The 27,361-nt window shown below is 38.5% G+C and overlaps 1 protein-coding gene across 1 annotated transcript in view; it reads left to right on the top strand.

Annotated features, from left to right (window-relative positions):
- The window catches only part of HFM1 (helicase for meiosis 1), a gene marked incomplete at its 3' end in the record, with an annotated part of 40,421 nt that extends 19,106 nt beyond the window's left edge, over window positions 1-21,315 (top strand). Inside the window, 18 exon segments of the mRNA XM_084211299.1 lie at window positions 381-487; window positions 575-622; window positions 817-914; window positions 1,004-1,135; window positions 4,007-4,092; window positions 5,005-5,088; window positions 6,097-6,254; window positions 6,953-7,056; window positions 7,365-7,520; window positions 7,769-7,864; window positions 8,277-8,395; window positions 9,221-9,303; window positions 9,393-9,502; window positions 9,607-9,705; window positions 10,137-10,227; window positions 10,496-10,601; window positions 10,966-11,123; window positions 20,982-21,315. Coding sequence (XP_084067425.1) covers window positions 381-487; window positions 575-622; window positions 817-914; window positions 1,004-1,135; window positions 4,007-4,092; window positions 5,005-5,088; window positions 6,097-6,254; window positions 6,953-7,056; window positions 7,365-7,520; window positions 7,769-7,864; window positions 8,277-8,395; window positions 9,221-9,303; window positions 9,393-9,502; window positions 9,607-9,705; window positions 10,137-10,227; window positions 10,496-10,601; window positions 10,966-11,123; window positions 20,982-21,315 — 2,169 coding nt within the window.
- Between the last annotated feature and the right edge of the window lie 6,046 nt (window positions 21,316-27,361).

Raw genomic sequence — 27,361 nt, 5'->3', positions numbered from 1 at the left:
GAAAAAAATGGAGCACTTGTTCTCCTGTGACTGTCTTTATTGTTAAAGTGTGAAGAAAGCAGGGTGAAATACATAACAGAAAAAGCTGTTTGTATTTTCCTTGTATAAAACATTAGTAATGTGTATGGTTGATTTTAGATAACCTCAATTGAAATACTAATCTAAAAGCTGAAAGAAAAATTTTCCCCTTTCATTAATAGCCTTTATAGGAAGAGGAAAAAAAGTTGGTCAGTATTAAAAAGAACTGATGGATTGTGTCTTCATGGTCATACTGTTGAGACAATAAATTTTTTTAAGTGTTCTTTAAAAAAAAAAATTAGAAGAAGTAATAGAAAAAATGGCAAAATAAAGCAATTACTAAAAAACTTTAATTATTACAGATTACAATGATCTCCAGCTGCGCAGAATTTGTGGATGTGAAATTAAGAACAAATGAAAAGAAAATATTGAACACTTTGAATAAAGACAAAGACAAAATAACTATCAGGTATTTTAAAATACATTGAAAATTGAAAGTACCTTTTTAACAATAAATAAAATGAATTGTAGAAAATATGTATGTTTTCATGCATAGGTTTCCAATGGAGGGGAAGATAAAAACAAGAGAAATGAAAGTAAACTGGTAAATATTATATTGCCTTTTTCTTTTTTATTGAAAAACAGCCATTTTATGGCTGTTGAAGTCCCTGCTAAATTTTTTGTCATTTTGCAGAGGACCAGATCTTGTATTTTGTTGTTTCTATTCTGAATTTCCTTTTTTCCCCCCATTAATAACTTTGATGTTGTTCTTTGTTTACAAACCCATTCTTTTTCTAGTCTCATTCAGGCTCAGCTGGGATGTATTCCTATTCAAGACTTTACTTTGACACAAGATACTGGCAGAATATTTAGAAATGGCTTGAGAGTTACTAGATGTATGGTAAAATTTAATTCTTTTTTTTTGGTACGTATCCTAATAAGCTACATTTTAGTTTATTAACATAAGTCAATCTTCTTTTTACAGGGCTATCTGACTTTCTGGCATCATCTAAGAACAACTTCTCTGCTTTATTAAACTCTTTGATTTTAGCAAAGTGTTTCAGGTGCAGACTTTGGGAAAATTCACTTCATGTGTCTAAACAATTGGAAAAAATTGGTAGGTACTAGTCAAAAATTATAAAAGTGTAATCTTGACAAAGAATCACAACTCATAATTAGCCTACTGATTTCTGTGATATCTACATACATAATTGAATTCGTTTGCGAATTACTTATTTGCCACAATTGAGTACCACAGTTGTCAGAAGAATCTGCCATAACAAAAGCAAGCTTTTCAGTAATTTTCTTAAGGGTTTCATAGTATTTCAGAATTGTTCTTATTCCTTAATATTCCTCTCATTATCCCAGGCTGATATTCCACATTGATGTGATTGCGTGTCCCCGACTAGGCTATGCCTTCCTTTCCAGGCAGCTGTTGGTGTAGGTCCTCTTACTTGTGTGCATTAAAACCTTTTAATTCACATTGAAAAGGATGGGAATCATGAAATATAAATCAATTTATTATGCATGAGGTTCTTATACACATGATGATCAAAAGTTTCTAATGATCTTCCTTTCACTGTATCCTGTTATTGAATGAACTTCTGGCTGGAAGTACAGGCTTGTCATAATTATTTGAAAAGGAGTTCAGAAATTTTTGAGTCTTCTGTTTTATAAAAATGTAGTCATACTTGTTTGAGGTAGTAGTGTATCTTCCTGCTTTGATGTCTGGTCTTATCATACCTTCGTGCTTTCAAAATTCACTGCAGCATTCTCTGTATTTCTTCTTTAGAGACACATCAGCTCTGCACTGAACAGTGTAGTACAGAGATCTGCAAATTAGAGAATGGCTAAACCCAGAGGTCCATCGGGTCCAGTACCTTACAGGCTTGCCTGCTCAAGGGCAGAGGCTGTAATGCTTCATTCATGTGGATTCAAAGCAAGGGCAGGGCTTGTTAGCCTGTGCACAGCACAGTGCACAGTGCTGGGAACACATTTCACTACCCCACACCTGTAGCAATGTTGACACAATCATCTGAGGAATCTGCCTCATGTTCAGCATTTCTGTGGAGTTAGGATGAGTGGGATAAATATGGCACTTGCAGTGTAGACAAATCCTTCCCTGTACACTATATTCAGTAGAATAAAGTCACGTTTAGTTTTTCAATAAGAGGTGTATATACAGACATCTCTGTCCAATTTTCCTTTTTTTGGGTACTTTTTTCTTATGCTGTCATAGCTCTTGCAGCATATGTTACAAAGAACTGCTAACTTCCAAAGTGTCATTTGTTCCCCTCGCAAGCTTCTTTTGAACATTCTTCTGACAGTTTACTCTTTTCCTGAATCAAACACTGAATTGATGCCTGTAGTATGATGTGATTTTTTAACCTCTGCCTATGGCTGCTGATCTTCTTCTGTTTCTTTCTGAAGTTATATGAATTAAGTTCCTAGATATTTGCTGGTATAATGTAGCATATTCAGAAATCCTTAATTTTTAAACTCTTATCTCAGTGTGCTGTTTTTGAACCTTAAAAACAGCCTTATTAGTCAGTATTTCCATTATAAGTGACAGTTCTTTGACTGACACTTGGCCTTACTGAGACTGATATTTCAGTTGAATTCTTACTGCATTTCTACACCTCCTGTCCAGTAATGATAGTCCCCCTTGTTACTGAATGGTAGGTTTGATTTCTGTTTGCTTGTTCTGACAGACAGGATAATGATCAGTTTTCATACAGGATTTATGATGTTTACTTACTTGTTCAATTTTATTTCCACTCCCGTTTATTCTTTTTGCTCAGAAGTGTAGATGAAAATAAAAAGTCTTATTTATATCTGGTGTTCTCTTCACTGGCAAAAATCCTTCTACCATTTTAGGAATTTGGATAAAAGAGTTAATCTTCAACTTCAGTTATAAAGAAACAGGGCAGCAGCTCTAGCAGCAGAAGATATATATGAAAGTTCTCAGTATTCAGACTGCAGAGCTTCTGCAAAGGAGCAGGCAGATGGTAAAAGATGTTTTCCCTAAGTCAGATCCAAAAGATGTTCAAATAGACATAAAAAGACAAAAGGTCTTCTGTTTCTCTAAATTATTAAATTCTTGAGTTAAGTCTTTTCTTAAAAGATTACAGTAATGTCTTCCAAGAAGCAACCTTAAAGTATATAAAGAGTTTTCCCACCTTATTTTCAGATTTCTTACACTTGCTCTTTAGCAGAACTTACACAAGTTCTTTAGCAGAACTGTGTGAGAAGGATCCAAATACTCATTCTAAGTATTTGGTACTAATTTTTGCCTACAATCATTGCAGTTATTATAATAGGCTGTAATGCCAGGTCAGTTAAATGCCTTTTCATATGCTGTGATAAGTGTAAGTCTCACTGGGAGTACTGTGAATCACAAAGAGAAATAAAAGTGTACATGGGATTCTCTGCTTTCGTGGCTTACATGCCGTGGGAAAGTTTTTTGCTAATGCTGGAATGACTTGTAGAAGATTATAATAAATACTTCTTTTTCATTGAATTTCATTATTAACTTGTTCAAAAACATTGAAGTCTTTATTATTTTAACATCATTAAATAATTTCTTGAATAGGGAAAACATTCTGAGACAAAGCATACTGCGTGGCAGGCTTTTTTATCATATATATACAGAACACATTTCTTGACTCCTGTAGAAAGGTATTTAAGATCTGTTTTACTGTAGAAAATGCAAAAGTTGTCATCATTGAAATATTGTATATTTTCATGTTTGGCTTGTATTGCGTTTCTTTTTTTCTTTATTAATGGAGAAATTAATTACCACTGAAATACTTAAATGAAAATAAGTTTAGTGATTTGCTGGGCAGAAAGCTGCATCAAATGTAAAATAGAATTATTTATGCTTTGGGTTTACCTGCTGTAATGCAGTTAAATGCAGTTGATGTTAGAATAAATTGAGGTTATTCATTGTCTTTTAACAGCATAAAACTTGTATACGTGTTTTTCACAGGTGTATCGTTGTCAAATGCTATGGTAAATGCTGGGCTAACATCATTTAAAAAAATTGAAGACATAAATGCAAGAGAGCTTGAATTGGTAACTTATTATTTTGTACATAGATAAATATGATAGGAAAATAGTGAGGATTGATACTGTTACCAGTAAAAGCAGTATAGTTAATATGTATTTGTTATATGATCATAGCAAAACTTAGATCTTTAGGTGATTTATTCATTTTAACTAGTAGAATTTTAAAAGCTGTGTAGCTACTGCTGGTTTTCCTTGAAAATGCGTATGATGTTTTGTTGTAGCAAATTTAATGTGAATGATGATTTCACTCATTTGGCTGGCTGTGGAAAGCAGGTGCTTAAATATGTAGAATTTCATCATTAACGTGATTTGTAACAAAGAACAATATGCACTTCTCTGTTAGGAGTGTTGGAAAAATATAAAAGGGAATATGTATTTACAGTTTATCTTAGTGTATCTTAATTATTAAAATCTCAAATTTCCATTATTGCAAGTTTGAGATGGGAGTAGAATACAAATCTTCTAAATCATCTATAAAGCACTTCTTACTTTAGGAAAGGTGTTACCCTAGGACTGGTTCTTTGGCTTTTGGCTTCTTTTCTGTGGAAGCTGGTGTTCCAGTGTTCTGAAAGATATAACAGACTTCTAAATCTTACTTGGGTTTTTCTGTTTTGACTTTGGAAATTTGATTTCTCATTTCTGGCTCCTTTTGTGTTTTTTCCTGTCATTTGTTCTGTTTTAGTTAAAAATTGTGCAGCATAGAAGAGTCATCTCATATAAAACCTGAGTAGTCACTGGTAGTTGATTGGCTGTTAACTGAACTGAAGCAGTAGCAACATATGAAAGTGTTGGAATTTCCTTTTGGTAATGTTGCTATTCTGGGCATCACTGACAGTAGAGAACCAAGAGTGAAAGGGGCTTTTGTTGCAAACATAATTATTCAGGTGACTTTGATTCCTTGGATTTACATCTTTGCAGATTTTAAACAGACATCCTCCTTTTGGAAACCAGATAAAAGAGTCTGTTTTGCACCTTCCGAAATATGAACTTGAAATTGAACAGGTACATTCTTTTATATTTATTTTATGGTTTTATGCTGGTATTATTAAATGAAAAAGCAAGTACTGACTTAAAGCAATTCTGAGTCTTCACAGATAGAAGATCACACAATATTGCGACCTCCTTCCAGCTTAGCAGGTAGAATGAAACTCCTAAATCTCAAAGGAGAGCCTTGGAACAGACATTCCCTATAATATATTGGCCTGTCTTGTTGATAGCGTTTTATGTTACAGATGTATACCAGTATATTCACATTCTAGCATTATATGTGAGTCTGAGAGGTCTCTTCGAGCTTGAATTTAAGCAAACCCTAGAGACAGCAAAACATCCAAATACAGCTTACTGAAATGGTATTAATGCATGTTTATTTTCTACAGCACACTTAGGAATACAGAGAAACAGTAAGTTATTACATTAACCTAGCTGGTGCTCTTTCAAAGGAAGGGTACAATTCTATGTGTAATCAAGAACTTTGAGGTTGTAAAATGCATTTTTTCTTTATATGGATCACAAAGACGCTCTAGCTTTCTAAAATGCAAAATTTGAAAAGTAACCTTAAAGTTGGTAGAAATGAAGACACATTTGAAGTTAAAAGCTCAATAGATGTGTATGAAATTCTACTGATATGACAATCAGTTCTAGTTTACTTTTCATTTGACATAGTACCAGATGAGTAGCTCAATTCTCGGAATGATTTAACAATTTTTAAATATCTTATAGAGGAATGTTGGGATGCCAAAATATAACTTCTATATAACAAATCATATTCTTGCATATTTCTCTTTGCATTTGTCCTTAATTCTCAGCACTGAATCAAACTTAGGCTATTCAGCTTATGATCAAGTTAGTACTAAAAATCGGTGTCTCAGAAGAACAAATAAAATTGTATCACAAATTCAGATTGCTTGAGTTGAGTTTTTGTGCTTGTGTAAATTGACAGAAATTTATGGAGGGGCATATATTTTCCTTTGCATATTTTAGCAGTTCTGTCTTCTGTGTCATTTTCTCTAGCTTCCCAAATACAGTGACACGTTGGCCGAAATCTTAGTAACCATCAAATTAACAAACTTTGAGCGGCTCCAGACAAAGAGAACAGCACCAGACTTTCACTATGTTACATTGGTCATAGGAGATGCTGACAACCAAGTTATTTTTAATCAGAAAATTATGTATGTATGATCAGGATTTTTTGTCTCACATAGTTTTATGGTGTGGGCTTTTCATCTGTTCTCTGACTTGCAGATTTTCAATACTTCCTACTGATGTCTAATAGTACAAAATTATTCTTTATCCTACAGCATTTTCTAGTCACTGTTGTCATTTAAAATGCTACACAAGATTCAGAAACCCCCAAAACATGCCAGTGTGCTTGTCAGTGAAGAGAGCACGTGTAAATATCTGTTAAACATCAATGTCATATTATGGAAAAGTCATAATAATTTTCCCATAAATATGAAACAAGTAAAATACATTTTAAAAATATATATAAACCAGTTGTTACTTACTCCTGATTGCTATATTTCTTCAATTATATTTTAGAAATAATTTTTTTCCCTCAGAGATGGATTTAAATTTCCCAGGTGGCTAAGAGATGCTTGGAGCAAATGGGAAAAGAGGAACAGAATCTTTTCCAAGTGCTTGACCTTCATGAGAATTCTGGCCAAAATCTGGCACTTTTGGCAAAATGGAAACTGACCTGCAGGATCCTGGCCCTCTTAGGGCCATAAATCATAAATTATTAAAAAGTTGTTCTTAGGCCAGTTATCAAGCAAACCAAAAGAACTAGGACCAAATACAGGCTCTTTCACTTGGTCACAGATACCAAAGTATGTTGTCCTTGTCTAACAACTTCGCTGATGCATTACAGGGATTCTGTGCTCCTGAAAACTGGAAATTGGATGAAGAAAATTGAAGTTAAAAGAGCTCTTAAATCAGAAGACATCAGTATAAACTTAATTAGTTCTGATTATGGTAGGTTAAGGTAATCTTTGAATTAAAAACCAATACGCAATACAAGAACATTTGGTTAAAGGAACTAATTTTGTTTTTCTTCTAGTAACTATGTCTTTAATTCTAAAAAATGTTTGGGGTTTTTAATCTCAGTCTTAAAGAATCTGGTCATACAAGAGTGTGCTCTAAGGGCAAATTATTTTTTAAAATTTCCATGGTCTTTGAGTGATATTTACTTGCTTAAACACTTGCTCTAGAAAACTGAAGATAATTGTAGTATAGAAACAGTTTAAAGCAGTTTTAATATTTTTGTCTTTTTATTTTCCAAGTTGGCCTTGATATACAGCGAGCATATACAGCCTTCTACTTAACACCAAAACCAGAGGGACGTAAGGTGGTTACAAATCAAAAATTGAAAGCTGAATCTACACTTGATAAATGTTATGGCTCGCCCCAAAGCTTGCCAGCAGCAAAAGTAGATACAGGTAAATGGTCAGATCACAGTATCTGGCTGATACTAATGTCAACAGAAAATTGAATTTTGCTTTCACTGGGGAACTAGATCTTTATTCATCCCTGCTGTTTCTTTCTCAAAGGTAATAAAATACAACTCTGCTGCTTCTACATGTAAAGTACTACACTGCAGTTCTTTGATGAGTTTGAAAGTAAGAAAAAATCATGGGTGTTTGGTATCCAATATTACTGTTTGAATTTCTGTATTTTATTTACCTAGGAGGCAGATCTAAACAGGAGATTGCTTACAAGAAATATGGCAACAGAGAATGCAACCACCGCTGTAAAAATAAAGATGTGTGTGGGCATGACTGCTGTGAGTTTCATTAAATCTACTACTTCTGATACTTTTAGAGAAATGCAATTTAGAACAGCTCCCATCGTACCAATGCTACATTAATAGAAACAATGCAAGCAAGAGAACGGGGCCTGAGTTGTTATGATGCAGTCATAAAAGCAGTTATAAGTAGCTTTGGCAATAGCACTTTTATAGGCATTACAATGATTAATAATCCTTTTTGTACTTAGCATATGATTTAAAAAATGTCAAGCTTGTTATGCTTTTTTATAAATACTATGTTAGATCTTGCAGTTAGCATGCTAAATCTTTTAGAATCTTTTAGCAGAAGATATTAAGCTTAGTGGGAAAGTTTTTCAAAGTAATTTGAAAACAATTAGGATTTATCCCTTATAACTAATCTAAAGATTATTTTACTTCATTTTCTCAGGTAAAACTGGAGTATCTCCAAAGTCACAGATGAATGGAGACACAAAGTTTTCTTTGTACTTAGCTGATTTAAGGAGCAGGAACTCAGTTTCATCTATACCCCCCGTAAAACGTCTAAAGGTTCACTTGAACGCAGTCAGCCATTTCATTGGTTTATTTTAATCTGTTACATATTTGTAGGCATTGTTTGCAGAGAGAATTTTATCACTAAATATGAACATTCAAGTTTGACTTTTCTGTGTGGAGTGTAAACAGTAAGAAAGTACAAAGGTCCAGGAATCTTTGAGAGGTTCTACTGTTCTTTGGGACATTTCCATTGGTCCATTTTTGTGCACATCCTCTGTATTTTTTCTTTTATGGCATTCGATAGGTTGTGGTTGGTGAAGGTTCAGAGGCATTGTTGGAAGGTACTGCACTGTGACTTGCTTTGGCAAAATATGACCTGAATGAAACAAATTGTGGCATTTATTAGTCATGCTACTAAGAGTCCTTTTTTCACTGGCAGGTATATCCACGTGTTTATAAAACTATCCCTATTAGTTTTAAACTTCTGAAACATTTCATGGCTTGCACTTTATTCCTCTGAATGTAGTGTTAAACTAGGTCTTTCTGCAGCAAGAATGACATTTGAGGTATTGGAGGGTTTTATTTCCACCTCACAGTTTTGTTTGCTTGTTTGTTTGCAGTAGAGGATTATTTAGCCTACAGCTAACACAGATGAGAGTCAACCAGTCTGGCTTTGTCAGGGTGTTTGGACACCTCCACCAGAAGCACATAATTCAAACCTTTTTAACTGAGTGCATTAGATAGACAGACATCAGAAAGGTTTTATGACATTTAAATATTATGCTAACTTACAATATTAATGATGCCATCAAGCTTGTTAAAAATAATAGTTCTTAGTATGTTTATATCTTATAAGTTAAAATATTTTGTTTTCTTTAGATGCAGATGTTAAATCAAGCTGAAAATGTGGATCTCAAACAATTTGTTTTTACACCTAAGTCTTTATTGCCAGCCCTGCCAAGGTATTAGTAAGAATTATTTTGTGAATAAATTTATTTTGCAACTTTCTGCAGTTGTTTTGCAGGCATGTCACCGATTTTTTTTTTAATAGGTCTAGCAATAAACTGTCATCTTTATCACCTTCAGTGGACCAGGCAGATAATATTAATACCTTAGAAGTATCTCAGAAACAACTGAAATCCTGGAATTGTGGAAAGAGTAGTAAGTTACTGATAATGTTTAAAATTACAATGTTCACTGTTTTGATGTTTAAATTATTGCTTCATATTTTTCTGCCACAGATAAAAGCAGATACTGTTTTTCAGATGCTGTGAATGTGGACTTTGAACTGAGAGATGATATTTGGGATGATATTGATGATGAGAAATTGGTATTTGCCAGTAATTTTGTCAGTAGAGAATTAGGTAAGGTTATTTCAACAAACTTTTTTCTTTCCTAAAATTATTCTACAGGCTATTATTTGAAAATAAATTGTAATAATATACAATGAACAGAACCACCTGAAATTTTTGGTTAATTGGCTAGACTGACAGATTTATTATTCTGCCTTGAGTGTCACATTTATTGTGACAAATCCAATACAGAAGGGAGAGTTGAAAAACTCACAATTAAAGTTTTTGGATGGCCTGCAACTGCATAATTGTTGTTTCATGATGTATACTGACTGTATATCTCTGCTTATCTTTATATTAGCCCAAAACCCAAAGAAGAAATATTTTAAGTATTAAGACACTTTCATAATTTTCAAAGTATTATTTATCATAACATGGGAAATATTTAGAAGGGGTTGTGGCTGCTTCCTGACCCTCTTTTTAAAACTTTCATTCTTTCACAGAACATGAAAATATCTGCCTTCAAAGTCCAGATGAATGTCAACCCCTCTGCCAGTATACATCAAGCAAGGCCATAAATAACATTTTAAAAGAGTAAGACTTGGATAATTTACTATTGTTTTATTCAGTTTAAAAAATATTTTCTGTATTTCACATGTATATGTGTAATCAAATATATAGAAGATGGTTCACTCGTAAAAGTGAGTGAAATTTCAATGCTTAAATGGTATGAATTGTTGCATTATTTTAATTTGGTTTTTACTTAATTGTGTAGAGAAATAACTAGAAAAACCTGAATTGAACAGGAAGTAATTTTTCCCTTCTGTAAAAATACTGAAATTATTCAACTTGGTATTTTCAGTTCATGCACAGTACAAGATGAGTCCAGTATTCAGATCTCAGATGTTTCTGTGGTCAGTAGCACATCAAAAGTGAATTTATCTGCACAGAATAGAAATAGAACTTTGGTGAGTAAAAATATATTGACAACAGAATTTTCTATGATTCGAGTACTTATTGTGTAAATATATCTGCCATATCTGACTTAGGAATCAATAGTATATCATGAATTTCAGATTATCCAAATCCATCTGTGTTCAGTGGGATATTCCTGATACAAAGGAATATGATACAAATTTACTTTATATAGCATGATCTCAAAACTATTTCCTCAATTTGATCATTTTTCTGTCCAGGATATAGTTAGATTCATCACATGCTTGGTCCTTGTTAAACAGCATAGTATCAATTAAAAACCAGTACTACATTCTACAACAACCTGGGAGTTTCAGTCAGTTTAACCATATATACTTTTAAACTTTTGTGTTGCAGTTCAGTTTTCAAGAAAAAATACATTCAAGTCCTTCCCAAGAGCAAAAAAATGTACAGTGTTCTTCCAACCCAGAAATAATCTCAGACTCTTCTAAATTCACTAGGAAAGAAGATTTTTTTATTTTCACAAAAGAGCAGGAAAAAGAAGTAGATCCAAGGTAAGAAAAACTTACATATGTTTTTCTGTTTCTTCAGTGTTCCAGTGCTTAGTTCTTCATGGAACAAAGACTTCTGGGCAATGTGTTAGTTTCTAACATTGCTAAAAATTTTAGCTTTCACAATAATAGTAACAATTAATTTTTCTTAAGAGACATTACTTAAAATTATATTGCTTGTCTTGGTTTCTCTTGACTCTGTGGAGTGTTCCTGATTCCATAGGTTTTGATGTGCTATACCTAATTTGTTTGTTTGCTTAATCTTCTTTAGATTTCTTCTTGATGATGAAACCAATGATGTCAAGCCCTTTCTTGGAATATTTGATGGTATTTTGTAAAACATGTAAAAAAAATACATTGTAAGTGCTGGGGGAAGAACTTACAGTCAATTTTACAGTGAAGGTTTCAGTCAAGAGATTTGATTCCTGTTGTATACCTATCTATTAATAGCTGGATTGCTGCATAGAATATATAATAAATTAGACAGCAGTTTTGTTGTAGAATTTATAGAATATGAGAAATAATATCTTGTTTTACAAGTATTAATGTATTTTTTGTTGACCTTGCTGTTTACAGGATTATAAAGAAAAATATTGAAATGTGTCAAATGTTCATAATTTGAGGGTACTTTTATAGTTAACAGAAAATCCCGTTAGAGAAAGTAAAGGATTAAATGTTTATAGTAACATGTCCTGCTTCTCAAGTAATCTTTAAGTGATTGAAAGACTCTTTCCTTGGAAGTTTCGTAATTTTTGCCGGGTTTTTCTTTCAGTTTCTCTAAAGCTGAATTTTTCATAGTGCTGATTCTATAAAATAATTAGATTTATAAATAGAAGTAATAGGATTATAGTTTATCCTAGATTCTAGATATTCCTTTTGACAGTGCTATGAATGTGTTAATAAAAAAGTGCAACTTCAGCAGATATGTTTCCAGATTCTCAGCAAACTGGTTGTTAAATGTCTGTAAAAATACTCTAAAACTCTCTTGGCTGTTCAGTTTCATACCCAAGGTCATAAAATGGACATTCATGTGCCCTAATACAGATGTAGGCACCAGGCACTGGATTTGGATATTTTCTTGTAGCTTTAGTGTTTGAATAGTAGACTTTGCAAGTTCAAGTTAGTAGAATATATGATATTGCCTAAAATCCAAGAGAATGTTATTTTTTACTGTTAATTATTTAAAATGTGAGGAATTAAAATGTTATAATCACATGTGGAACAGTAGCTGTCTGTTCTTTCAACATTGTTTGTGGTGCAACGAAATGCAGTCATGTTTTTTCTCCACTACCAGGTTGTAATGTTCTCAACTAATAACATTTTGCTTGACTCCAGTGTTTCCTTACGCTTTTGACTTAATATAACTCTCTGCATGAAAGAATGGCCTAATCTAAGCAGTGTCCATACTCACCCCTCAATATGTTTTTGACTATGCAAATGCCAGCAGGCCCAAGCTTAACTCACTTTTCTACACCTCAAGTATTTTATTACATCTCAAAGTTATTAGTATGTCAGGTCACTTTTTGTCAGATTTTTAAAAATTAAGCTTCCAAGCTGATGTAACTCAGAATTACTGTACTACTGCTACATTTAACCCAGCAGTCCTAGTCATGTACACATTCCAGTTCTGTGTAAGATTTAAGAATGCGGATTTTATCTCCTGCACATCACCATCTACTTATTTCCATGGGAAACAGGTGGTTCCTAGGCAGATACAGTGGTGTTTCTCAAAAGATGCTTCATATAAATGATCAGGAGACCAAAACCCCAGGTCACACCCCAGAAGGTGTGCTGACATAACTATGGAGAGCTGTAATTGCCATTATTTAACTGAATCCCATTAAGAGATAAACCTAGTTCTCCTAGACTCCCTGCCTAATCACTAGAAAGAGGCAGACACTGTCAGAAGATATTGGTGGAACTCTCCAAATTACCTGTGATGAGAGTGACATGGAGAAGCTGGTGTGATGTAATTTCACAGACAGGCTCACTGAATATTGTCTTGCTTGTGTATGTGAGACACTGAATTCCTTTATCCAGGTAAGGATCTAATTTTCCTAAGGTGAATAAAAGGGCAAGAGATGGCTGTGCTTTGTTTCAGGTGCTGACCAAATGCTAAAAAAGACAAATTCAACAGGATATCATCAGACATTTTCACTAAGCTACTAACAATGATTAAAATACGGACTAAAGTACATTAAAAAATTAGAGTCTAAGCTGATCCTTATTTTAATTCTACATAGAGTTGAAACATTAAATGAATGGCTTGAGTATCAATCAGTGGAATTGTGTAAGTAATTCTCTGGAGATACAGCAGGATGCCACAAACTTTAGTCTGGGGATGATTCTACAAAATTTGCGTTATAAAAATACTGTTTTCTATAATGGAGTAGTGAAAGAAAATTCAATGTGATGAGAAGTCAGATTTTACTATCTTAGTTGTGTGATTCTCCATAATAAAATACATGCTTATACCTGCTTTTAATTTAACTTCAACTTCCTTATGTGCTTCCTTGTCCTATCACACATATTGATTTCAAAATATAAACTAAGGTCAACCATATCTGTGCCTGAAGAAAATGCAATATGCACTCAAAACCTATAATCTTCAAAAATAGTGGGAAAATAAGTATAGTGTTTAAACATGTTGCCAGACATATTTGTGTATAAGGTAAGTTACAGCATACAGAATACTGCAAATGTATTGTAAATAATTTTCATTGCGTGGTGCGTCTCCTGAGCACCACGCAATGAAAATTAATGAAAACCACCAATTTTAATTATATAGCTCTTATTCCTGTATTTGAAGATTTTAATGAGTTAAACATTACAGTAATTGTCAAAATAAGAGCAGTTGCAACAAGTCAGACTCTTGTTACTTGGATGTATTTTTATTTAGATATACCTTCACAGAATAGTTATGTGATGTACAAAAGTTGGTGCTCTTAAAAGCAGTCAGAATAATGATAAAGAATGAACAGAAGTCACTGTATGAAACCAAGATACACAAAATATTTGAAATTAGTCATTTTGCAGAGCACAAATGATACCATTCTAATGCATCATTATGACAGTATTGATGGTACCTCTTCTGAAAGAAAGGGTGTCTTGCATTAGCTCTTTATGTCACTTTGTCTGCATGTTATGTACATGAGCAAAAGAGTTGTATCATGTCAATTGTTTTACTGCCAGAATCTTTAAAATGAGATCTCTAAAATGAGATCTGTGGATGCCTGGGTTTTTTCCAAGCTCCTTTGCTTAACAACGAAATAGCAAAGAAGGTACTAATCAGGGTAAAATTCTCTTCCTGCAGAGGCTACACTGCATTTTTGGAAGACTTCCATGAGAATTAACTGAGGCACATACAGTGCTTTCAGTGATTAATTTCAGCTTGACTGAAAACAATCAGATAGAAAAAGGGCAGGTGTTGGCTGCCACTGTTCAGTTGAGATAAACCTGACTGAGCCATGCTTCCGTATTTGTCCTTGAAGTCTGTGTGACATTAAATTGTATCCCTTTAAGCCTTCACTTTCTCCCAGCGTTGTAACTCCTGGTCTCCATGTGCCCCGATGGGCATTTCATATGGAATAGGCTGGGGTAAGGAGTGTGCCTCTGGAAGCACTAGGGGCCCTTGGGGCCCTTTCGTTATCCGTCTGTCTCTAGGCTGTGCTTGTCACCGTTGCTCTTCCCTCTGGTGAAGAGACTGGAAAAGATGTGCTACTGTTGGCTTGCAGTCCTGCCCTTAACAGGAGTCCCAGTTCAGACTGTTCATACCAGTTAGGGAGAGTTGGTTCCCAATTTGCTTTAGTGTGCTGCCTACCTCACTGAAACACTACACTTTGGGGAATGTGCTTTGAGTGGTCCTGAGTCTGTCCTCTTGTGCTTTTAAAATGGATTATTTCCATGTACCAGGACTTGAGGGGCACATCTAATTGGTGGTGTGTGAAAATGTTAACACGTTTTGCAGAAATGCAATAAGATGATACTGGGTGGACGTCCTTCACATAAAGAAGGTATATGTCCTTTCAAATATAATAAAATTGCCTAGATATAAAACAAGTAACGTCTTCCTGTATTTAACATATACTGCTTAGAACTAGCATGTCTTTTTGACTGGGGCTAGATGGCAATTTCTATATTTTAGATAGTAGAGCATAGGGAATAAGGCAAAACATTTTGTTTTGAAGGCTGTAAGGATATTTTGTTTATATAAAGGAAATACTGTTTCTTTTGTAACTGTGAAACTTCTTATTAAAGGATGCATATAGCTTTCAAAATAAAAAGACGTTTGGAAATGTAAATGGCTATGATATATTTGCTGTTCCCCCACCCACTTAGAGGCAAAACCTATTTATGAGGCTTTATTAAGTGCAAATAATTCCCATGGCTTCTGCAGAATATAGTCTGATTTGCATATAAATGACATGACATGATTTCTGCTCAGAAAAATATATTGAAAAATACATATTTCTGCATTGGAAACCTGATATTCACACATATTAAGGTCAGCTTGCGTAACTTGTTTTAAGCTGCTGCGTGTTGTTACCTGATCACATTTCCAGCTAGATTCAGGCTTTATCCTTTGAAATTATGGCTTTCTTCTTTTGATCTTATTAAACTATAATTTAGAGAAATAGAATCCAAAACATTAATCTCATCAGTTTAAGCATTTAAAAGTACTCAGAATATTCATCAGTACAAGTGGAAAACTCCTAACTTGGCCTTTTTCCTTATCTCCAGTACTGTGAATTTGTGATGTGAGAGAATTCCTGTTGTTTGAGTGAGACAGAAAAAGGCTGCTAACTTGTTCTAGTCACTTTAATGGTAGGATGTAATCAAAGTAGACATAGAAATATTACTCTTTTTTTTATGCTTAAATTTGTATAGCACAATAAGTAATACAGTGAACCTTGCTATTGAACTCTGTATATTTTCACAAATTCTTATATCCTGCTTTGCCAATACCTTTGATGGTGTTTCTTTAAGCAGCCAAGCCAGTCATTTGGGACAAATGTCCACTTACTGACAGGCTCCTGCTGCTTCTCAGATCCATCCTAAAATAAAAGAAAAATGATGGACAGACAGGCATTAAAAGGTTTGGAAGAGACCTGCCATGCCTTGGTTTTCAAATTCCTGCCTGGCAAAGGTCTTAGTGAGCTGAATGTCATTGCTGGAAGCAATAGGTTCTCTGCTTAGAGAGATTGATTTGCCACAGTGAATGGTCATTAGTTTTGAATGCCTCATGGAGAGCTTGACACTGTCTAGTAAAGAAAAAGTTAAAGTAGTGTTATCTAGAAACTTGGATGTGCAAATCAGAACCTCCTTTTTAGCAATTTCTTTCAGTTTATAAAGGCTATTAAATTATCTGAATGAAAATAAGGCAGTACCATTTATTACTATTTTTCCTGGTGGGGAGTAATATTTTAGCTGTTTTTTTCCAGACTTGTTAGGTTCCTGGGTGTAGTAAATACACTTCTTTTATCCCAGAATTCTATCCTTATGCCTTATGTGTTATGCCTGGAGAAGATTTTTCTGTCTGGTTGGGAATTTCCACTCAAAGAATAGTCACCCAGCAGGTGTATCATTCATCATTTTTATGTTTATACTCAATTATAAAGATTTTAGGCTCTGAGGTCACTTTGATATCTAAAATTTGTACTAACAGATGTAAAAGGTGCATTGGCCAAAGCATCAGCACATTATCAAATAATTTTATTTCCTAAGTATGGCAGCAGAAGTGATAAAGAAAGTGTTGGCCATGAAATAGATATGCTTATCTTGTGATACATCCTAGAGATGCATTTCAGAGACTGGAGGCTTGCTTTGTGAGGAAAATAACCTGTGTTAGGAAGATAAGAGGTACAAGTGCATGGATCTCCCTCCCTGTCTCCTGGGTGTGATTGTCTCAGACAACCATATTAGCAGAAGCTTAGACACATTCTTAGCTCCTGGAATGGATTTGCTGAAGTGACAGTGCATACTGAGGATGATGGTAAAAAGATGAGCAGTGTATTCTGGAAGAAAATAAAGTTGGCAGCTTGCAATGGTGGAACACAGCTTCAGATAAGCATGTGGTTCAATAGAAATTAGTCTCTTTCCATAGACTTTATAGCAGCCAATCAGACCTTCTCTTTCAGTTCAAGCAGTTAATAATATCTCAGCACTGTAGCTTAAGGGATACAATTTTCAAAATTATTGTAGTGTGGGACCGATAAATTTCAGCACAAAGAAGGCACTATTCCATATAATTTATTTTAGATTTCCATCTAGGGTATGTTCTGACACTCCACATGAAAGTCAAATTGTCCATGTAAAATGGTTTTCGGGTGATAAGTTGACCCCTGGGGTTTTAGTAAAATAATAGGTTCAGAATTCCATCTGACTCTCCAATCTACAAAAGCTAGTTATCAGCTCTTTGAAGGATTTGATAAGAAAGGGGGAAAAAGAGAGAGCTTTTGTATAGTGACATTTTTCTCATTAATGGGGACAATGTAAGAATCACAAACTCCTTCTGGATTTGGCAGTAAATACTCTGCTGATGTGTTCCAGGAGGTAGTTGTTCTGTGTGAGGAGTGTATGTGTCTAATCCTCCACATGCATATGGAACAAGGAATATTTCTAATAGACATGTACCGCCTGTCAAAAGAAGGACGTTTACTGTGCCATCATCTGGCCATCATTTCTAAATACATTCCACCACCAGAGCCTACTTCGGCAGAAGTTTTGCTGCAGAATAACTGTCTCACACTGCCTAGAGACATGGCAGAATATTTAAATGTAGTGCAAAACAAATGGTAACCTGGAAAGAAATAAGGTGTTATTTTAAGTTCTTGTCTGAACACTTGTATGGAACCTGCTGTGATTTTTTTTCCTAGTTTTGTTATTTAATTGTATTTTCTTGAGAATACTTAAAAATAGTTCCTACTGTAACTTGTGACTTTACTGTCAGTTTAAGCAGATCCAAAGTTGGGTAGAGGCTTTGTTGCATTTTGTTCTAGTAGATGGGTGTATCTGCATATTCATGCAGCATTAGTGACTGGGAAAAGGTGACAGTAAGGTAGGACCAGTCATTGTGACAGTAGAAGCAGCTTGCTTAATAAAATGCTAAAAGCATGTTTATGCTTAGTGCATTTAAGTGCCTCTTTGAATTTTGAGCAAAAAAATACCTCCTGCTTTTAAAAAGCAACAGTGCTCAAGAAAATATGACTTTCTACAGGCTTTGTATATAGAAAGGATTGTCTCAAAGCAAAACCCAAGTCCCTCCTCAATTGTTTGTGATGTTCCTGTACTTCCCCTTCCTGTGTGGGTGGTGAACATTGAGCTCACTGCAGAAGTACTGTTATACTATGTTGCTGCAACTTTTGCAGATGTGAGGAAAGCTATATGGAGGGCACCCATTTGCCTCCTATGTTCTGGAAGGGGCAGACATCTCCTCTAAGAGGAACTGAGCAGTGCTCAGACCTGATGCTCCCAAGCTGGGTAGAGAAGGGAGATCTTGTAGGCAGTGTTATGGAGGAGCTGGGATTTTGGTTGTGGGACAGAGCAAGCCTTAGAAATGACAGGAGAAAGGTAAGTTTCCTAGAGGGGGTGTCTGTGGCACCTCTCTGAACCATTTCAGATTGGAAGGAGAACTGGAAAGAAAGATTTGCCCTGCAGTGTCACAATGGAAACATTAATTTTCAAGCTTTTTTATTAATTCTAGCTCTCCAACAGACCAGACTTGTTGTGATTTAAAGAACAACTCTATCCTCCCATTCCAGTAACATTTGCATTTATAAATCCGGATTGTGTGTGTGCTTATCAAACCGAAAAACATCCACCTAAACACAATTGCTAGTTCGGGGTCCTTGTGGACAGGATGAAAAAGAGCTAACTGCTCTTACACCTTACCTCTTCCTGGCTTTGGTTGGTTGGTTTTATCGAGATAACTGGGTGTTAGTCCTGCGGGTGGATAAGTTGTAACAGATGTGGGACAGGCCAGCTCCCTCCCTTGAAGGAACTCCTGCTCGTTCAGGTGTATATGAGCCGTACTGAGATCTACTGGAGTGTGCTCAAAAGCAAAGCATCTGTTGCATTCTTAAAGGGCTTTTCTTCTGAAAGGGCAGATCTGAGAACCAGAATTTATTACTCTGACTTCTGCTATTGACTGGATTTAATCTGCATTAACACTTTCCAAAGTAGCTATATCTATTCCTCTGGGTTATTTGTCACTCTGAGACTGATTTGAAAATATGTCACCAAATTTCAAGCTTTCAGGTGTTAGTGCTGAAACATTTACCTCTCCACTGAGGTAATTATAATTTGTATTTGTGGCCCTAGTTAAAAGGTAGGCCTCACCTTTTGCTTACTTAAGCCCTGTGGGAAATTGTTTCCTTTGCTGGAGTGGGATGATGCACAGAAGGAAGTAAAGTACTTTATCTTCATTCTTCCATACCCCTAATATTTGAGAAATGCTGGGCTGATATGGTGTCAGGTGCTGCAGCTGTGTAAGTATTCACTGAAAAATCTGTGAGTGCAGCCATAGGCAGAGTTGGTGTCAGACATGTAAACATCGTGATCCAGCTCTGGAAGGAGAGTTTCAGAGCTCTGCATCAGGGAGGACACACAGAGCAGCCATATGCCCAGTATCAGCCCCCTCCAGGACAGGGACAACAATCCATTACCCCAACAGAATAGTTTACTAAAGAAGCATCGGATAGATGTGGTTCTATAAAAAAGTCTCTCCCACAACTTTTAATGCAGGAGTAGGGTATCTGTTCTAAGACTTTGAATTTAGGACATAGCGTGACTAAAAAGCAAAACAGGAGAAAAAATAGTGGACAAAGTATTGCTTCCTTCAGAGGCATAGCTTTAGGAACCCCCTGTTTCTTACGTGAAGCACTGAGGCTTCGAGGGCAATGTAGAGTTTGGGACAAGCCTCACCTTCATGCCTGTATTTTGCCTTTTCTCCCCTGCAGGCAAACTTTATGCAGATGCCATTTTGTCTACTGCTATACAAGGTTGTGCTGACTGGCCAAATACTTTTGGAAGTATGACTGGAATGTGCTTGTGAAGACGTGGAAACCTAATCAGTAATGAAAATAGTCACTGAGTGTAAATCTGTGTTCTGTCAGAAAAGCATGTTGACGCTGTGGAGCTCCACTCTTGCCCTGTGCCACTCAGCTGTTGTACCAAGCCAGTTGTTCTGTAAGGTTGTTATGTGAATTATCTTTTGAGAAGCCCGTCTCTTATCTCTTGGCAATGCTGTTATTGCCAGAAGAAAGTGCATGCATACAAAGAGCAAAGTAGACTCAAATGTTACCTTCCATGGCTGTATTTCACTCATCCTTGAATTGGAAGTAGCCTTTGTTTCATGTATGTGGCAAGTGAGCTACATAACATTAATGAAACAGAGATCCTAAATCCTGCTTAGAATGTCATTGGCAGCTATTAGTGTATTTTCAATAGTATTTTTTATTTGGAGCTTAGTCATAACTTACCAAGATGTAGTTCTGCTTGTTAGCTATAGAGGTGGTTGGAAGGGCTTGGGATGCTCCAAGATTTCCATCCCAGCTTCATAGCATTCCTCATTGTCTTGAAACTGTGCTAGGCTTTGTATCTGTAATGAAAGAACTAAAAATACAGCAGCACTAAATTGACATATCCAGTCCTTGTGTGGATGGAATGGGAAATGAGGAGCTCTTTTTCACCAAGTGGAATGGGTAATCTAATTCCAAGTACTGGCTACCATTTGTAAACAGCTGTGTCTTTCCTGCAGATCCTGATAAGAGATTTCAGACCATATTTCTTTAAAAAGGTCTTTGAGGAATACAACCCCCAGGATGCACTGCACACTTAAGTGTTTTAGTGTCTTTCACACAGGGCTGACATCGGACATTTCCCCTCCGTTACAGTGCTCACAATCGCCGGCCTGAGGCGCATTGAGGAATCGCCCGTCCGCCGTGCCGGAACCGTGCGTGGAACGAGTCCTCGTTCACTGCGCACCCGCGGGAGCTCCGAGCCCCCGGCGCAGCGCAGCGGGGACAGTGCGGGGCCGGGCCCGGGGGGCAGCGCGGGGGCGTTGGCTCCGCGCCCGCTCCCTGCAGCCCGCTGGCCGTGCGGGACGGAGGCCATCGCCTCGCGGGCCGTGCGCGGGGCCGGCCCGGGACGGCTGGGGGGGTGCCGCCCTCGGAGCGCCGCCCTCCGGGTGCTTTAGCCGGTGGCACTCGCGTGTCACCGTGCGCTCCCCCTTGGTGCTGGCACCAGGCGCAGGGCCAGACCGAGGTATGGCACAGCTTGTGCTGCAGGCACCCCATGGTGTGTTCCACGGTGCTTGTCCAGAGGGCTCTCGCGTCTCGGCACTGCTGGGTAGGTGACACACAGACCCGCGGGCAGGGACCGGGGGAGGGACCCGGCCGCCACCGCCGCCCACCCGCGCTCCACAGGGACTTGGTGGCAGGGCACGCAGCTGGCCTTGCTCGGGCAGGTGTTTCCGGACTTAAAGGGTGCCCTGAATATTGAACACCCAAGCAAAAATGCAAGCTAAAACCAAGGGCGCCGACTGTACCATAGCCCCGGCAAGAGCTGTAATTTTAAATGGAGAGAGGCCTACGTAAGATGGCCAGTTCTGTGGGCTTGCAGTGTATTGTGACCAGATTGGTTAAATGGTTTTCAAGGGACTGATGTGCTGCAGAGGGAAGGTGATGTACCATCCTTTCGGTATTTTTCCAAACGAGGGAGTCGTGTGATCCACTTGAGCACCGTAGTTCCCCAGTTCCTTCCTGACTCTTACTTTGTCACTCTCGGGTGACAACCGGGCCAGTCAGAGCGGACGGCCGAGCCGGGGCACCATTTCTAGCCACTGCTGCGTGGAACGCCTCGGTGTGCAGTTCCTCTGCACCGAGGCCATTCACGTTTGCGCACCCCAGACAGCCCATCACCCTTCCTGTGGGAAGGAAGGGAAAGAAAAGAGCCTTTTCCTTAATGCAGAAATAGGTCATGGGATAGTTTTTGTCTCAGAATTTATTTTCTCCTGAAAAGGACAGTGCGTGCCCAAAGCAGCTGTTCGCTGACCTCCCTCCCCTGTGTGCGAGGTTCCCGTTGCATGTCGGTAGGGGAAGGGAGAGGTGGCAAGCCCTGGCTTGGCTCTGCGACCTTGCTGGGTTTGGCTCTGCAAACGGGACCCAAGAGGCCGGCGGTGGCTCTGGGGCTGGGGAAGGCTTGGGTGTGCCTGCGGTCGGAGTGGGGCTGCGCGCAGGTCCTTCCCTGCAGAAAAGTTTTGTCCGCACATGGACTGGTGTCTGGCTTCACATTCCTTCCCAGAGTTCTCGAGACGTTAACTTTCAAAAGGGAAGTCTCCCTTGTGGATTTATGTCAGTGATTTTGGGTTTTAAACTATTCATGCATGAAAAATGACTTAGGAGCTGTATACTCCCATGTATGAATAATGACTACATGGGAACCCAGATTACAGCAGTTTTGCACTGAGACTGCTGCAGTTTACATGCTCTCTTTGGGAACATTATGAAACGTTTTTAAATGCTGGTTCATGTTAATGCATTGATTTCAATCAGCCTCTTTTTGTCCCTTTTGGATTTGTTCAACTTAACAGCTAGCTTGTTTCATGTTTGCTCTAAAATATGCTTAGCAAATTAGGCAAATAAAAAAATGCATGCAAAAATACGGTGCTATGCACATGTATCAGGTTTTTTACTTATTAATAGACTTCAATTTCCATACGATAGTCTGCCTTTTTTTTTTAACTTTGGCTCAATGGATAGTTTATGCCAATTACATGTAGTTTAACAGCTTTGAAATCTGTTTTTGCTTTTCTAATGCATGAAGATGTTGATTCTGTTTCAGGTTTTAATTAAACTCTACACTGACTTTAAATTCTATTGTCCTTTTCATTTAAATAGGATTTTTGTTAGATCTTTAACAAGACCTCAGTGGGGTAATAAATCTAAGCAATTGTCCTTATTAGGAGTAGATTATCCTCAAGAGATGGAAAGTCACAGAAGTAACTAAAACCATTTGCAGAGACTGAACTAAGGCTTTTTCTTCCTAAACATTAAACAGACTTGAAAATTACTTGCTTGGGCACTCAAATTAAATTAAATGATATTTTGTTTATTTTTCACATTTTCAGTGTAGGCTATTTGCATTTACTGAAAATTCGCGTTTCATTGAGTAGGATTCACTCCTGAGTAAGGATCGTTACTTTCAGTATACAAGCTGTAATTGAAACTCAAGAAATCCTGCCATTTCTTTTGTTATTAACCCTTGCAGTGCTTCTTATGTATAGGACCTGCTGACACAGTGAGTGTATTCTTAGTTCATTGTTTTTGCCGTAGAGATGAGTCTTGGCTGAAGACTTGGTCTTGTGTTTGACCCACACCCCAGCCAAGGAGAACTGTGGAGTATGCAGGAGTGTGGAGCTTGTGCAAAGATCTCACACCCTGGATTAAAAACACAGGTTCTTGGAGAGAACTTGTCACATACTCAACAGTACTGTCTAGGTTTGACCTTATTGTGTTTACATATTGCTAGGAGGTGAAAACGGATATAATTCTAATGGTTCTCTTTTTTCCAGGTGTTTGCTTCATTCGATGGTATTCTCTGTTCTGCAGGTCCTGCCTTTAGTCATCGGTTGACTAGTGATGGGACAAGGCCTCCTTTGACACACAGTCAAATCCTGAATATCTCCCCAGTGTTTATGTCCCAACTCCATTATACACATCGTGGTGCAGTTTCTTTAAGCATTCACTTGTGTGGAAGCTCCGTTTTGGGGGACACTCATTTCTAGGACTTAGTTCTACAAACCAGCGGGCAAAGGCCGGGATGTTGTTCCGGCACATTCTCCCCGTGAGCCCTGCCGAGACAGACAGCAGCCTTTCCCCGCTGGCCGCGGTCGCTGCGCTGGCCAGGCCACTGCCGTCCGCGGGGGCGCCGCAGGAAGCGGGGCTGCGGGGACCGGTGAGGGGCCGGGGCTGAGGGGCCAGGGCCGCAGGAAGTGGGGCTGCGGGGACCGGTGAGGGGCTACGGCCGCAGGAAGCGGGGCTGAGGGGCCAGGGCCGTAGGAAGCGGGGCTGAGAGGCCATGGCTGAGGAGCCAGGGCCGCAGGAAGCGGGGCTGCGGGGACCGGCCTCGGGGACGCGGCCGCAGGAAGCGGGGCTGAGGGGACACGGCCGCACGTGACGCGCCCACGTCCGCCTCCGCCGGGAAGGAGCCCGCAGCTCTGCGCGGCTGATGAGGACCAGCCCCTCTTGGTTGTTGCAGCTCTACCGGCTCTCAGCCAGCAGGTATTTAATGTCTGGAGCCCTCCTGTCCGTGGGCTCCTCTGCCCCTGTCGGGCAGGCCGGCGTCTCTGCAGAGCCAGGTCCTGTCAGCCTCCAGGCTGCTGCTCCCCACATGGCATCTGCTCTGTTTCTCTACTAAGAGACTTCACCTCAAATCTTCTCGTCTTCTAAGTGATACTCTAGTGATACTTTGGGGCAGAAGGAATTATGTTAAAGGAACACAGCTCATAAATATTAATTTCTAATTAGACTCTATTTGCTGCATATTCTAGGCAGCATTACAGGTTTTGAGCCTTCATCTGCCGCTTTCCGTATCACTCAAATAGCAGAGATTTTGGCATGGTAAATCACAGAAGAAGGTGGAAAATCTGATGCAAAGTGAGATAATGTAGGTCTTCATTATTATGGCTCTTCTGTGCCCTGATAGAAAACTTTAAAACATAGAAGGTGCTGACAGCAGGTAAGTTACCTAGTTCCTGCTCTTCTTTAGGTGTAAAGCCTGGGGAAAGTGGAGGAAGGGAATGCACACCCTGGTTTTAGGCTCAGAGTGCAACTCACCCTTCCTTCTAAAGCAGTGTGTTGGAGGAAGTGTGGCAAACCTAGGCTGAGTCCTGCAGTTTGTTTAATATGACTCAGTTCACAAGATTATGAGCTCTAAGAGTGCTCAGCCTTTGGGACAGAGTTTGGGGAATTAAGAGGCTCTTCATCCTATCTTGCATGGCAATTAGACCTGATTTAGGCAATGCCATACCTCAGACAAATTCCATAGGGCATAGTTTTGCTCTGGATTCTTACCAGGATGTGGGATTTTCCCTCTGTTTTCCCCAGCAGTAGGGCCAGGAGTTTGTGGCTCTGCAGTGTGAGATTGAGAGGGCCCATCTCTGTCCCTTACTAAGAGACTTGTCTTACCTCCCGCCTCCCCTCCACCCCTGTTTCCAGGGATGTATGCTGCAGTCAGAGGCAAGTGCTGTGACTCTGCCTGTAGTCTGAAAGTGATGTGACTATAAGAAAGGCAAGGCTAGCTAAATGGACTGCCACTGCTTACTGATGTGCAGTGAAAAGAATCCTATCTTGCGTTGCACTCTGCAGCGATATATGTGGCTTTCCAGTGCCAAGTACATACCACAGCATCAGATGTGGGGAGCTGCTGTTTGCACGTGTGCCATGAGGTGAGCTAGCAGCATTCCCCCTGTTCCAGCAGCCCCCCTGGAGGGCAGCAGGCTGCTTAAAAGGTCAGCGGGATACCTGTGCATCGCAGGCGTGAAAAGCTGCTCTCTTTAGGCCCTGAGGCAACAACCTGCTTTCACTTTGTGAAGCCGAGCAGAAAAGCTGGAGTCCGACAGTGGCAGGTATCCCTGAGCACAAGATGAGGAAGCATGAGGGTATAAGAAATCCATTTTGCTTCTCAACATGAGTAGATGAGGTTTGGGTGGGAAAGTAATGGGAATGCTAAATGTTTGCTGCTAACATTTACTAAAATGACAGCAAATCCCATCCGTATTAATGTTTAGCGTTTGAGAAACAGCGGAATTTTACTTCGTTAAAGAAGGTAGGAAGCATAGAAGTAGCTCTTTAATCTTCAACTGGAAAATACAATTTTGAAATCCTTTCTCTTAGGAGTAGAATAATCAAACAGTGATAATGGATGTTAAACCTATCTGAATGGTTTTGTAAACCTATCTCTGAAATGTTATTTAAAGGATGTCTCAGATGGAAACAAAACTTGATAGGATGGTGTCAGGTTCAAATGGACATCACCTTTACTTACACAGTTGTCGACATGAAGAAGAGGGGTTGATTGGCATGTATTTTCTGGCTATGTGATTGTTTAGGAATTATCAAAAATCATTATGTGATTCTTAAATACTGCCATTTGCTCTTTGTTCCAGCAAAAGGCTGTTGGAACTGTATCCATATGTTTTTACAAGCACAGCTCTATGCATGAGGGCTTCACCTCAAAGGGTTTCCAGTGTCCTGCATCTGCAGGAGTCTTCAGCATTGAGGAGAAAAAAACTATTAGTCTTTCCCCTTCTACTGCTGACCTGTTCCTCTTGGCACATTTTTGATCTCCCTTGGTCAGTCTGTGCCTGATACCATGTATACATGTCTTGTTCCCCACACTGAAATGCTCTCCTGTTTTTCCTAAATGTTGTGATATTTCCTTTCTCCTTCCTCTATTTTTCATTTCTCTTTCCCATTTGTAATGCATCTGCTGTCTCTGTTGTTTTTCAGTTCTAATTTAATACCACCAGTGAATTTGTGTCTCTCTGCAGATCATTAAAAAGGGGCTATGTGGGACTACTTGTAAAAGAAAACACTGCATTCCCAAGGTAGGTTACAAACTGGTGTGTGTCAATACTCTGTTTTGGAACTTTTAGCTTTGTTTTGTTCTTTATCAGATGCAGAGTGATCTCTGGATCTCTTGTTTGCCACTCCGGCGTTAGAATACAAGGAACAAATTCAGGAGTTGCAGGGCTTGAAAGGCCCTCTGCAGCCCTAGGAAAAGGGCAGTTTCCTGTGTAAAGCAGAGCAAAAAATCAAATTAACAAAATCCACGTCCAGATACAAAACTAATCTGTCCTCAGCCTATGGGGAGATTACAGGAGTCCTTTCTTCCTTCCTACCCTCTGCACAGGCTGTTTCAACCCACCATTGTGATCAGTGGCTGGCAAGCTGGCAGGAATGAACGTGTGCCTGAAATACCACCAGTAGGGAAGGGCCACACCTGTGGTGAGAGAGGAGTTCTGCTCCTCTGGGATCCAGGAGTCGTGTGATTGCTTTAATCCAGCACAAATCTCTGTGGCTGATGCAGGCAAAAGGAACATTTGTTTTCTGTCGTGGATGGCAGAGTTGGATGAGGGAACAAATCCAACTGTGAGCTACCAGGTTGCCGACCTGAATGCTGGTATTGACTCAATACCAGAGGGAGTTTTTGGGGCAGGAGGTGAAGACGAGCACTGTCAC

The sequence above is a fragment of the Fringilla coelebs genome (assembly GCF_963513975.1).
Source record: "Fringilla coelebs genome assembly, chromosome: 9".
NCBI classification, from domain to species: domain Eukaryota; kingdom Metazoa; phylum Chordata; class Aves; order Passeriformes; family Fringillidae; genus Fringilla; species Fringilla coelebs.
The sequence above is the reverse complement of the archived record's forward strand: the minus strand, read 5'-3'. Positions and strand labels throughout refer to the sequence as shown.